Source organism: Bos javanicus, chromosome 22, assembly GCF_032452875.1.
Source record: "Bos javanicus breed banteng chromosome 22, ARS-OSU_banteng_1.0, whole genome shotgun sequence".
In the NCBI taxonomy this organism is placed as follows: Eukaryota; Metazoa; Chordata; class Mammalia; order Artiodactyla; family Bovidae; genus Bos; species Bos javanicus.
Window position 1 is genome coordinate 53,963,014 of NC_083889.1, and position 13,247 is coordinate 53,976,260.

At 43.3% G+C, this 13,247-nt stretch overlaps 1 protein-coding gene across 3 annotated transcripts in view; it reads right to left on the reverse strand.

The window, feature by feature from the left end:
* LARS2 (leucyl-tRNA synthetase 2, mitochondrial) overlaps positions 1 to 11,157 on the reverse strand; it is a 146,213-nt gene extending 135,056 nt beyond the window's left edge. For 2 of the 3 annotated variants that reach the window (XM_061397048.1, XM_061397050.1), the window contains exons 1-3: positions 10,940 to 11,157; positions 6,496 to 6,750; positions 365 to 493 (exon numbers count right to left, since the gene is read on the reverse strand). In XM_061397048.1, coding sequence (XP_061253032.1) covers positions 365 to 493; positions 6,496 to 6,729 — 363 coding nt within the window. In that variant the 5' untranslated portion in view covers positions 6,730 to 6,750; positions 10,940 to 11,157. The remainder of the gene's footprint in view (positions 1 to 364; positions 494 to 6,495; positions 6,751 to 10,939) is intronic. The other variant, XM_061397047.1, reaches the window with a different exon arrangement.
* Between the last annotated feature and the right edge of the window lie 2,090 nt (positions 11,158 to 13,247).

Sequence of the window (13,247 nt, forward strand, 5' to 3'; positions counted from 1 at the left end):
ACTCACAGCATTTGCTCCTCTTTTGTTCTACTGCACCCATTTCCCTCTCCAATGTCTGTCTATTGAGGGGCATCAGCCCCACCACATCGTGAACTCCTCCTGAGGTGGTATCAACATGGTACCCACAGGCATGAACCCTTCCACTGCATCGGCACCCCACCTCCCTCCCCAGCACAATACCCAATACACGGCTGGCCCTCAATTAATCTTGACGCTTTATTATGTCCTCCAATTCATCAGAGGCAACCCTAGGCTTCTCAAAGCTGCCCTAATCTTAACTGAGACTGGGTGTCTCCTTTGTCCTACATTCTGACTGTCCTGAGTGGGGCAGGGAAGCGCCACCCCAGCGGGCACTGGGCCTTACCTGCATCCCTCTCATCTTCTGGAAGCGTGCAATGGTGTCGCTGATGGTGTACACGCGCACGTGGCCCATATGCAGCTTGCCGGAGGGATAAGGGAACATGGAAAGCACGTAAAACTTGGGCTTTGATTTCTAGGAAAGGGTGACGGAAAAATGCAGTGAGTATTTATTCATCATTCACAGGGAACTAGGTACACATATAATATTTTGGCATTTTATTCAAGGTAATAATTTAACATTTTCAAAAGCTTTCTTTTAAAAAAAAGAAAAAAAACATTCCCATAAGGTAAATGGACAAAAATGCCAAATGCCAAAATTCAAAGCCCTGGGTTATCCTAAAGAATGTCCAAAATAATGCCAAACAACCTCACAGTGCTAATTACCCCTACTTATTTTTAAATCTGCCTTTTTCTCTTTTAGAACAGCTATCTAGGACTTAAAGAACTGTATGTTTTTCCAAACGAAGCTCTGACATATGTGTCCATAAAATTCATGGAGACAACGGTGAATCACAGAGATGTGACAAGTCTAAAATGGAGCCCCTCCCTAAATTCCGGGAGCTGCACGCAGACTTGGACTGAGCAGGGTCCCCAGGCGCGGATTCAGGTTCCAGGTTTCTCTGCTGTACTGCGAGCTTATCTTTCAACAGAAAAAGCTGAAATGGGAGGGTAATGAGAAAATCTTAGCCAGGTTGCTGTTTCCCAGGGGGTGATCTACAGGCAGCCTCAGGCCAGGGTTACATAATGCTCCAGCATCCAAAGACACACAGTTTCATCATGAGAAACAGGAAAAAAGGTTCATGGATTGGAACACAACAGACACAGGGCAGGACATCCTCACGGGAACGTCAGCCTCTGGGACCTTGGTTCTTATAATGGTGAATGTTGACACAAATTTGCACACACGAGGGGAGAAGGCTGGAAAGGAGGTAGTCATTTAATTGATTCCTTATTGGGGACCTTAAGGAATTGTCATTCAAGGGCAAGGATCATGTTTTAACCACATAACCCCACCCCAATCCCCACCTCCCTGACTGACCCCCTAGTTTAACAAACTGTTGGGTAAATGTCTGCCAGCCTTTGTGCTCTGAAGCCTGAGAATGGGCCTTAAATCCTCGCCCGGGGGGAGAAGGGATGCCTCTGAAGAAAGGAAGAGAACAGGTAACTGCTTCTGTTTAGTCGCTAAGTGTCTGGATCCTCTGATGTTATCACTACTTTTTTTCTCCTGTTTTTCTCTTTCTGTTCTTACTCCCTTGCGAGAGCTCTACAAGAGTTCTTCAAGGCTTTGCTTCTCCAAAATTAATGAAAACAAATGCAAAACAGAATATTCATGACCATTCTTATGTGTGCGAGTGGTATTGGGCAGGGGGAGTACTTTGTGCTAAGTATTTATTTGCATGACTGATAATTGACAGCCAACTGTAATCAGGGGAGCAGAAGAAACCAGAAATCGAATTCTTTCCAAATCTCACTTGACCCCTTGCTTTCAACTTCCCTCAGCAAGGAAGGTGGACAAATCTTTAGCTGGGCCACTGTCGTGTGGCAAGACAGACCAGAATGACACTTTTCTCTATGCTCTGCTTCCTCTAGAAATGATCAACTGTGTGGCAAGTCAAGTTGCCTGAAGGAAGGGAAGGGAAAAGTGCATGAATAACGAGTTTGCATAATAAACCTGGAAACCTGTAATACTAAAGTGACAGCTCCTATTGATTTCTAGAAATGGATGGAAAGCCCCACATTGATCATGCACTTTAATTGGAAACTGTGCAACCATAACTCAGGAAAATCTCAGAAGCAAGAGAGACAACTTGAGATTCAGGAGTCACTGGGGACTCAGGACTTTCTTCTTTAAGAAGGCAAGTGACAGACGATCCTCTCAATTTGTAAACAACTCCTTCAAAGGAAGTGCAAGACCTCATTCTGATACCTGGTACAGAACGAGAAATAGGCAGACTATCCACTCAATTCTACCTTACTCGTTGACATAGATTAGGCCTACTGCTTCTTTTGGGGGAATTTTTAGGGACATAAGAAAACAGTTGTTACAGAGTTCTTTGGGACCTGAAAAAACAATAAAATATTTGATATACACTATTTCTAGTTTTTCATTTTAAAGTTTTTACATTAAATGTATTTTTATTATAATCACCTTGTTTTTATTATCATATATATTTAAAAAATTATGTTTACTTAACAATCTTACCCCAAACATTTTCTACATCTAGCGTCTTCATTAATATCTTTTTTTGTATGTCTCTCCAACAAAGATGAAACTTACGGCAAAACTGAGGAATTCATTACATACGAGCTAGTTCAGTTCAGTTCAGTCGCTCAGTCGTGTCCGCTCTTTGCGACCCCATGGACTGCAGCACACCAGGCTTCCATGTCCATCACCAACTCCTGGAGCTTACTCAAACTCATGTCCATTGAATTGGTGATGCCATTCAGCCATCTCATCCTCTGTCATCCCCTTCTCCTCCCGCCTTCAATCTTCCCCGGCATCAGGGTCTTTTCCAATAAGTCAGTTCTTCACACCAGGTGGCCAAAGTATTGGAGCCTCACCTTCAGCATCAGTCCTTCCAAAATTCAGGACTGATTTCCTTTAGGATGGACTGGTTGGATCTCCTTGCAGTCCAAGGGACTCTCAAGAGTCTTCTCCAACACCACAGTTCAAAAGCATCAACTCTTCGGCACTCAGCTTTCTTTATAGTCCAACTCTCACATCCATACATGACTACTGGAAAAACCACAGCTCTGACTAGACAGACCTTTGTCAGCAAAGTGATGTCTCTGCTTTTTAATATGCTGCCTAGGTTGGTCAAAGCTTTTCTTCCAAGGAGCAAGTGTCTTTTAATTTCATGGCTGCAGTCACCATCTGCAGTGATTTCAGAGTACTGAGTCCACAGAAGATACAGAAAAGTACTGCTAGCAAAAGTTTTTACTATTCATGAATATTTTTCTTTATTGCAGAAAAGGTGTTCAGCACACTGCCTGTCCCTGCCTTCTGTTTCTCTGTGTGAACTAAGCCATTTTCCTCTGTGACAATGAGATGAATTCTGTTCTCTGAGAGTAGAAGGAAGGAATTTTGGGAGTTTATAATTGAGCAGGAATCTGATTGAAAGGGACATTTTCATAATTATATAAAAGTGTAAGAATTTAAGCCTTTAATAGAAATTAAGACTGGAAGTGATGGAAAATAGATGGTTTTTATATAAGTGGGTCCTATTATTTTTGTCAGCTCTGACATCAGAAGAAAGATAACTTCTGCCTCTTTATGGATCATGCTCTGAAACTCTCGCTGAGACTAGCGAATGGAGGGAAGTGGACTGCGCAGTGGAAGCTTGCAGCATGGGATCTGGTCCAAGCTCTGCCACTAGCTGTGAGACCTCAGGCAAATTCCTTTGTTTTTCTGGGCTCAGTTCACAGTCTGTAAATCAAAGGTGAGACAAAAGAAGGTTCCTGGTGAAAGCATGAGCTTAGGACTCAAATGTGTCTGGATCTGGGCTGTGCCACAACTGAGATTGAGGACAGAGGGTGAGATGTTTGGATGGCATCACTAACTTAATGGACATGAGCTCGAGTACATTCCAAGAGATAGTGAAGGACAGGGGAGCCTGGTGTGCTGCAGTTCATGCGGTCACAAACAGTGAGACATGACTTAGCGACTGAACAACAAGTGAGTTATGCATTTCAACAACTTACCAAACTTCCCTCCCAGTTTTCTTACTCCAAAATGAGGATACTACTATGCACTTTCAGGGCTGTTTCAGAATTTAAATGAGATAATGAAAGGAAAGATGGTGCCTAACACACTAAAATGCTCATTAAATGAAAGTTTTTTTTATAACGATGATTATGAAGATGATGGTAAAATATTCAACTTCTAGAAACTCATTTCCAGTGGATTTCAAATGTAGCTACTACCAGAGTGAGATTGATTATAGACATGCTTTAAAATCTACCAGCATCTAGTCATATTCTCATTCCTGTCAAAGATACACCACACATTTTTATCTTCTTGTATCTTTCGTTCATGGGACTTCCCAGGTGGTGCTAGTGGTAAGTGTGGGTTTGATTCCTGGGTTGGGAAGATGCCCTGGAGGAGGGCATGGCAATCCACTCCAGTATTCTTGCCTGGAGAATTCCATGGACAGGAGAGCCTGGCAGGATACAGTCCATAGGGCTGCCAAGAGGCGGACAAGACTGAAGTGACTTAGCATGCATCTTTCATTTATATAACACTTCAGTTTGTAAAATGAGTTTAATCTTATTTTATCCTTTGATTTTTAAAACAATTCTGTGGGATAAACAATGCAAAGAATCTGAGGATCAGAGAGGTTAAATGTTGCTGACAGCACAGTGAATTTGGGAGAGGAGCCAGAATTACTGCCCGGGCTCCAGACTCCTTATCTAGCCTTCTCTCCACTTTACCCTTTTCCAATTCAACCCTGACAGAATGCCACTGGGGATCACCCACAATGTTCCTAAAGCTATTTACCCAATTAGTCAAGCATAGTTTATTTTGACCCATTTAATTTTTTAGAAAACCATACACTTAAGAATGCAATGTCACAAGAATAAAAAGCTACAACTTCAAAATGTTTGGAGGCCACTGAATCTAAACCAAAAGAAAAAGAAGCTAATTTTATGCTCCTCATTCAGAATTAAACTTCTCCCTAAGGTCTGCTTCCAAAATATATTTAGCTACATTAGTCTGGTCATGTTGCCATGAAGAATTTTCATTTCCTAATGAGGTAAAAGTTAAGCTTTCATTGTATAATTATGCATTTCATTTAAACCTTCCTTTTTATGATTTCACATATCACTTACATCTCTTTCAATACCAGATTTTCTTCGTAACTAATGCAAAAAACCATCCTTCAGTTTAAGACAAATAGCTACCCACTCCCCATTTTTCATAAAGATCAATCTCATAGAAAGAATGAGTCTGATAAGAGAGGAGAATCAGGAAAGGTGATTCTAGCACACTGTGGTCTTGGGCAAATATACATTCACTCAACTGCTTGCCTTTGTCCTAATCTCTTTAATTGAACATAGTGGTCCATGGGATTTTCCAGCCAAGAGTACTGGAGTGGGTTGCCATTTTCTTCTCCACGGGATCTTCCCGACCCAGGGATCAAACCCAGATCTCCCGCATTGTAGGCAGACGCTTTACCGTCTGAGCTACCAGGGAAGCCCCAGTTGAACATAGAGAGAGTTTATATTATTTGACTGGTTACTATTATGAAAGGATGGTCAGAATTTTAAGAGTAAAACTACTTAATAGTGGTGTACTCTAATCAAATTCAACATTTCATGTAACAAACCACACCTTCCATATTGTAACCAATATTGAGAGGTAAGGGTTAACGCATTTAAGATTGATTCCCACCAGGCCGGCCTCCCAGAGAAGGAGCTGGCTTCTAGCAGAGTATGCCATGGAAACTGGTTACAGCCAAGTGCTTAAGACAATTAATTCAGGTAGAGCACTGAGCTGGTGCAGAGAGACTAGAAGCCAAGGGTGCACTAACTTATATATATCTGTGACCATGAGGTTGGACCCCAGCACCAGATTACACCAGGGAAGGGCTGGGACCTCCCAAACCAAGATGGCAGAGCAGGATTGGAGGCCAACATCATTCTAGGGGCAAAGGAGACACTTCTCAGAACATGCCACTTAAAAGTTCACAGCTGAGAGGCCCACATGCCCCTCTGGAATCTCCTATTTGACCCTGCCAGATCCCTGCATGTCGTCCCACCGGGCAGCGGACCACAGAGAAGCTGACATCTGCTACAGCTCCTGTCTGGGTGAGTTCCCCCAGTAACTGTGGCTCCAGAATGCCCAGCGTGGCAGCATCCATAGGCCCCTTACATGAATGTGCACCTCTCTGAGATTCCTCCAAGCACCATCCTGGTCTCATCCCAGTGACCCGTCACCAGCATCCTGGGAAGCAGGTGGGCACTACTATTATCACTGCTTATTTTCAATTAAAAAAAAAATTTGATGCCTAGAGAGACTTGGTTCTTTGGCTGAAGGTCACATACTCAATAACTTATTTGAATCCAGGCAATCTGACCCCAGTCCATGCCCTTCGCCCCTCTTCTCAACCCTTCAGTGTCTCTTAGAATACTCACATCTGCTTCTGAAACCGTGAGGGCCTGGTCTTTTATTCGCTGATGCCACCATTTCTCCACATCCTTTCGTGTCTGCAGCGTGTACTCCTTGGTCCACTCTCCCGTGGCACTGTAAATACCTCTGGACCATCCTGGAATCACTCTCCTTCCCCACTTAATGACATCTGGCCCATCGTTTAGCTGCCTTTTTAGAAGACAGGCATATAAACCCAGTCTCTGCCAAGAAGGAGCCATTCTTCAAAAGGTGGAAAGGGCCTGAAAGAGAGAGTGGAGAATACACGCGTGAGCCGCCAGAACCTCCCGGAGCTCCTCCTTCCATTCAGCACAGCCAGCATTCACAGGCTTTCCTCTTATTTTGATGATTCTTTCCCTGAAAAGAATACTTTAGAAGTGCAGTCAAGATAAACACAAACTTTTTAATGGAAAATAGTAAAGATGTTCCGTGCTCCCAAACAGCAAAGATACAAAAGCCCCATAGGAACAAAAGGAGACCATCACCTGAGCCAGCACCAGCCGCAACCTCACAGCTTACATGGGGAGCAGCGGAGGCCCCTTCCTTGCCTTTAGGCCAGTCTAGGGTCTGTCTAGCAGGCTTCACATCCCATCACTCCAGGCTTCCAAAGAGCTCTAAGCACATCTGGGCTTGGCCTTGGGCTCAAATATCAGAAGAGCTCTTGAACACAGGTCTCCCAGGAAGACTGGAGACTCTGAGCTATGATCAGCATCCTTCATACATACTACAAGTTAAATATACTCAGCAGGCTGAGCCAGGAAATAACCATTATTTAGAAGACTCTTACTTACTTCTTCATTCATTTACCAAGTATTTATTGAGGTCTACATACTATTCCAGGCACTGGGGATACAGCAGTGAACAAAAATAAAGTCCCTTCTTACATGGCACTTATACACTAGCAGAGAAAAGCAGGTAAGAAGCGAACAAATGTGAGGGGGCGGGGCGGTGTGAAGTGGGACACTGGGATTGACATGTATACTAGTATGTGTAAAACAGACAGCTAATCACAACAGACTACAGCACAGGAAACTCTACCCAATGCTGCTCTGTAGTAACTTAAATGAGAAGGAAGTCCATGAGGCTGATTCACTGCTGTACAGCAGAAACTAACACAACACTGTAAAGCAAATATACCCACCCCACCCCACCCGCCAAAAAAAGAAAAGAAACAAATAAATATATAGCATGTGTAATAGTGATGAGTACTATGGGTTTTGGCAAACAATCCACAGGGCTCACCAAGACATCCAGCTGCGATTCAAAATTCAGCTTAAACGTTGCATCGGTTTCCTCCAACAGTAAATTCCAGAAATGACCTCATGGAAGAAGCTTCATGATTTATCACTAAGTTAAAGCCTGAGGTGACAGTTCATCAAATATTCATCAAATATTTAAGATGTATGGCTAAACAGCCTAAACGTTCCGCCTTCCTACATAACAGCATTCGCTACAGCGCAGAAACAAATGAAAACAGATCTCTCAAAACCAGAGAGAAAATGAAGGAAGAAACTGGCACTCTTAAGCTGGCATTAATTCTTGATCCTCTCAAAATTTTGTCCACGTCCACTGGGGTCTAGTCTATTTAGCAAAGGTTCCAGGTCATAAATGCTGCCAAGAGGGTTCATTATAGACTTATATAAGCGAGTTTCACACATATAAAATGGCATCATAAGTGTTGACATTTTACAAGTGGGTCTGCAAAAGTTCTTGACATACCAATTCTCACTGTACTCAACCCCTCTTGCTTCTTTGTGGGTGGAATCAGAAACAGACCAAACAAAACAAACAAACAAAACACCTCCCTTCCTATCCACCAGGGCTTCCCTGGTGGCTCAGAGGTTAAACATCTGCCTGAAATGTGGGAGATCTGGGTTCCATCCCTGGGTGGGGAAGATCCCCTGGACAAGGAAACTGCAACCCACTCCAGTATTCTTGCCTGGAGAATCCCATGGATGGAGGAGCCTTGTGGGCTACAGTCCACGGGGTCACAGAGAGTTGGACACCACTGAGCAACTTCACTTTCACTTTCCTATCTAATGGGCTTGGCTATTTTAAAGTGTGTAGATTCGACTATTGATACCAGAGTAAACTATATAATTAGTTGACTGTCAGCAATTTCATATGACCAACCTAATATATACAGACATTTTGTACAATTAAGGCAATTACATTTATTTTGAGGAGTTCGATTTCTACATAATTAGAACTATCATAGAGTCATGGACTTTATGGTTCTCTAGTTAAGTCAGTGTTTTTATGTCTTTGCAAGCTAAAGAATGTTAATTTAGCAGAGGGCATATAGATACCTGCAATCTCTCTCTTAGGCTGCATTCCTTAAGAACACATAAGGAGACACAGAAAGAATGGAAAAGGATGGAATTATAAAAATAGAAATCTGACCTGAACTACAGTCTTACAAGCTCTTTGTTTTGATGCTGGTTAACTCCACTCGTGTGTGCTCAGTTGTGTCTGACTCTCTGCGACTGCATGAACTGCAGCCTGCCAGGCTCCTCTGTCCACGGGATTCTCCAGGCAAGAACACTGGAGTGGGTTGCCATTTCCTTCTCCAGGGGATCTTCCCAATCCAAGGATCAAACCCAGGTTTCCTGTGTCTCCTGCAGTGGCAGCTGGATTCTTTACCATTGAACTACCTGGGAAGTCCAGAGTCAATGCCACATAGATTAAAGAATTTTTTAAAATACCATAAAACAAGAAAAAAATAGAGTATGTACTAATTCTCTACAAGGTGCAGGACATTCCGTCCTAGCATAAAAGCATTGGAAGAATTCAAAAGGAAAAATATTAATAAAACTCTCTAAAAAATGTGAAAAACCTGCATATCAAAAACACCAGGAACCTGGGAACTCCCCTGGAGGTCGCTGTTAAGACTTCACAATTCCAATGCAGGGGCACAGGTTTGATCTCTGGTTAGAATATTACACATGCTGAATAGTGCAGTCAAAAAAACAAACCAACAAAAAGCCATGAACAAAATTAGAAGCAAACAGTAAACCGAAAGAAAACTGCTAAAACTACAAAAAAAGATTATCCTTCCCTATAAAGAATTCACATATAAAAAAAAACATCAAAAACCTAATTTTAAAAGTTGGCAAAGGAGAAAAGAGTATATACAAATGACTTACAAATATAAGAAAAAAGAATGACTTTATAACTAAACAAAGAAATGCACATTAAAATAACAAGGAAACACTTTGCTTATCACATTGGCAAAAATTTGTTATGAAAAGAAATGCGCACTTTTATACACTCCTGGTGGAATGTAAATTGATTCCACCTCCCTGGGGAGCAATGTGGTAATATATGTGTCAAGATCCTTTAAGAAAAGTCCACACCCTTAATGTTAGGGGAACCCCAAAACTCAGGCAGACTCAGCACCCAGTGCACTCAGGGTTAAGATTTACTGCAACCCTGGAGCTCAGTTCAGTTCCCTTCTTTTACTTCCCAGGCCCTGCTATGGGCCACTCCACCACCAAAGCCCTGATGGACACTGCCTCTTGCTGATAAAGAGCAGTGATTTTATTTGAGCACCATGCCCGTACCATGAATATGAAAGGTGTGACTCATGTTTTGTGTTATGATCAACTTGGCCCTCTTCTTCCTTAGCTCTATCACATCCAGCTCCTTGCCTAGATGTTTGGAACCTTGTCTCTTCTACCACATCCTTCCAAAGCATTATTCCATGCCTCTTTAAGAGTCAGCCCTGACCTCAACTTCACTTAGGATTAAAATTTTTTGAGAATGGTGGGGGTACCAGCATGTGACCATAGGAGAGGCCTAAGAACTGGACCCAAAATGACAATCATAGGTATAGAGAAACCTAGGAGAAGAGTAGGAAAAGATAGGCAAAGTAACAGAGCATGTGGGGAAAGCACAGGACACAGCGTGCACCCAAAAGAAAGTGTGCAAAAATGTACCTGGGAAATGAACAAGGAGCCAAGTTAAGTGCAAACAAAACAACTAAATCTCTATGTGACCTTGGAGAAATTATTTCCTGTCCAGAACACCAGCTTCTCCTTAAAATGAAGGGGTAAATCCAGATGATCTCTGAGGACCATCGAGCCCTAACATGCTGTGACAATCATCTGTGGGTCACGAGATGAGGTGGGCAAAGATTCAGGGACCCACTGGGGTAGTAGAAGAGTGGAGAGAGGGGCCTGAGTACAAAACTATGCGCACATAGACGTTTTTCTGGGAAAGGGCCCAGAGCTATCAACGGAGTCGGTAGCTCAAAGAGTCTTAAGATCTGGATCTCAGAGACTTCCAATTAGGAAACTGCACAGCTCCGAGATCACCGAACCCAAACCGCACTTTCCCTTCTGGCTCCCGGCAAGTCGAAATCTATCTATCTGGGGAGAGAGGAGATCAGGTCGCGTCTCGATTCCCGCTGAGCCCGGGTCAGGGGTTTACCTGCTCACAGGCTCTGGCCTGCGGCTCCTTACTCCTCGGTTCCCACCTTAGACGAACATGGCCCGGACAGTCACCATGGGCGCCGCCATGTTGGCAGAACAACAACTTTATCGATAGTGGCCGCCACAGACACAGACAGGCGGTAGCTGAGCCGAAGGAGGCGGAGCGCTGCCTGGTCCCGACTCCCGGCATTCCTTGAGGCCGGGGTCGCAGCACTACAGTCCCGGGTTCCGCTCTTTGGTCACTGGCACCGCCTCCTGGCTCCAAGCCCCGCCTTTGGACCCAGTACTCCACCCAGAGCCTGGCGACTGCAAAACTCTAAACGTACAAGAATCAGATTCTTAATTGCAGCAGACGTGTGAAAGCCATCAGTTTAGTGCTCCTAGGCGGCACGTGGTGTAAAGACCACTGGAGGAAACCTGAGGCCTCGGTTTGAAGTCCGTCCTCCTCCTTTCTCAACGTCTTGATCCTTAATGGACCACGTGGTGGTTAAGACATCTTCCACCACATCCGTGGTCTAGCTCTGGGAGGGGAATTACCTGGCTAAAGCTGGAAATAAAGTGTTTTCCTCACTTGACACTTGGGCTGGGTGTCAGGAAAGCAAGACACCTGACCACCCACTTTCCTAAAAGAGTTTATGTATGGTCAGTAGAAGACACCGTATGCAAATATGCACACCTCACAGCACCAGATAGTCCCCAGGCCAGCAAACCACCCACTCGCTAATCTCTTGCCAAATTCCAAGTCTTTAACAAAGTTTCCTGACAGTTCAAAATCCAAATACTTTGTCATTAAGTGTACACTTCAAACCAGCATCAACTTCACTTGCTAGGAATGTGGTGGAATTGCAGACCCTATCCCAGACCTGCTGAATTGGACTCTGCATTTTAACAAATCTCTAGGGAATTCTTAGGCACACTTAAGTTTGAGACTCACTGTCTTAGAATGTGAGAGTTAGAAACAATCTTGAGAAGACTCTAGTCCAGCAGGCTCATTTTACCAAGCTGCAAGATCAAGCCAGTCCATCCTAAAGGAAATCAACCCTGAATATTCATTGGAAGGAAAGATGCTAAAACTGAAGCTCCAATACTTTGGCCACCTAATACGAAGAGCCGCCTCACTGGATAAGACCCTGATGCTGGGAAAGACAGAAGGCAGGAGAAGAAGGGGACAATGGAGGACTGAAGAACAAAACTGAGGCCCAGTGGAGCTGTTTAGCTCAAGATCACAGCAAGCAAGTCAGTATAGTCACACCAAGGTATCCCAGGACCCTTCGAGAATATAAAAATCCAAGGATGTTCAAGTCTCTCATTAAAATGGTATGATATTTGCATATAACCTATGCACATCCTCTTGTACACTTTAAAATCATCCCTAGATTATCTGTTAATACCTTATACAGTGAAAATACTATGTAAATATCAAACTGTGGAAAATTCTTCAAGAGATGGGAATACCAGACCACCTGACCTGCCTCCTGAGAAACTTATATGCAGGTCAAGAAGTAACAGTTAGAACCAGACATGGAACAACAGACTGGTTCAGAATTGGGAAAGGAGTAAGTCAAGGCTGTATATTGTCATTCTGCTTATTTAATTTATATGCAGAGTACATCAATGCGAAATGCCAGCCAGGATGAAGCACAAGCTGGAATCAAGATTGCCAGGAGAAATATCAATAACTTCAGATATGCAGATGAAACCACCCTTATGGAAGACAGTGAAGAGGAACTAAAGAGCCTCTTGATGAAAGTGAAAGAGAAGAGTGAAAAAGCTGGCTTAAAACTCAACATTCAAGAAACTAAGATCATGGCATCCGGTCCCATCACTTCATGGCAAATAGACAGGGAAACAATGGAAACAGTGACAGACTTTCTTTTCTTGGGCTCCAAAATCACTGTAGATAGTGACTGAAGCTATGAAATTAAAAGACACTTTCTCCTTGGAAGAAAATCTATGACCAACCTAGACAGCATATTAAAAAGCAGAGACATTACTTTGCCAACAAAGGTCTGTCTAATCAAAGCTATGGTTTTTCCAGTAGTCATGTATGGATGTGAGAGTTGGATCACAAAGAAAGCTGAACACCAAAGGATCAATCCTTTTGAACTTTGGTGTTGGAGAAGACTCTTGAGAGTCCCTTACACTGCAAGGGGATCAAACCAGTCAATCCTAAGGGAAATCAGTCCTGAATATTCATTGGAAGGACTGATGCTAAAGGTGAGGCTCCAATACTTTGGCCACCTGATGAGAAGAACTGACTCATTAGAAAAGACCCTGATGCTGGGAAAGATTGAAGACAGGAGGAG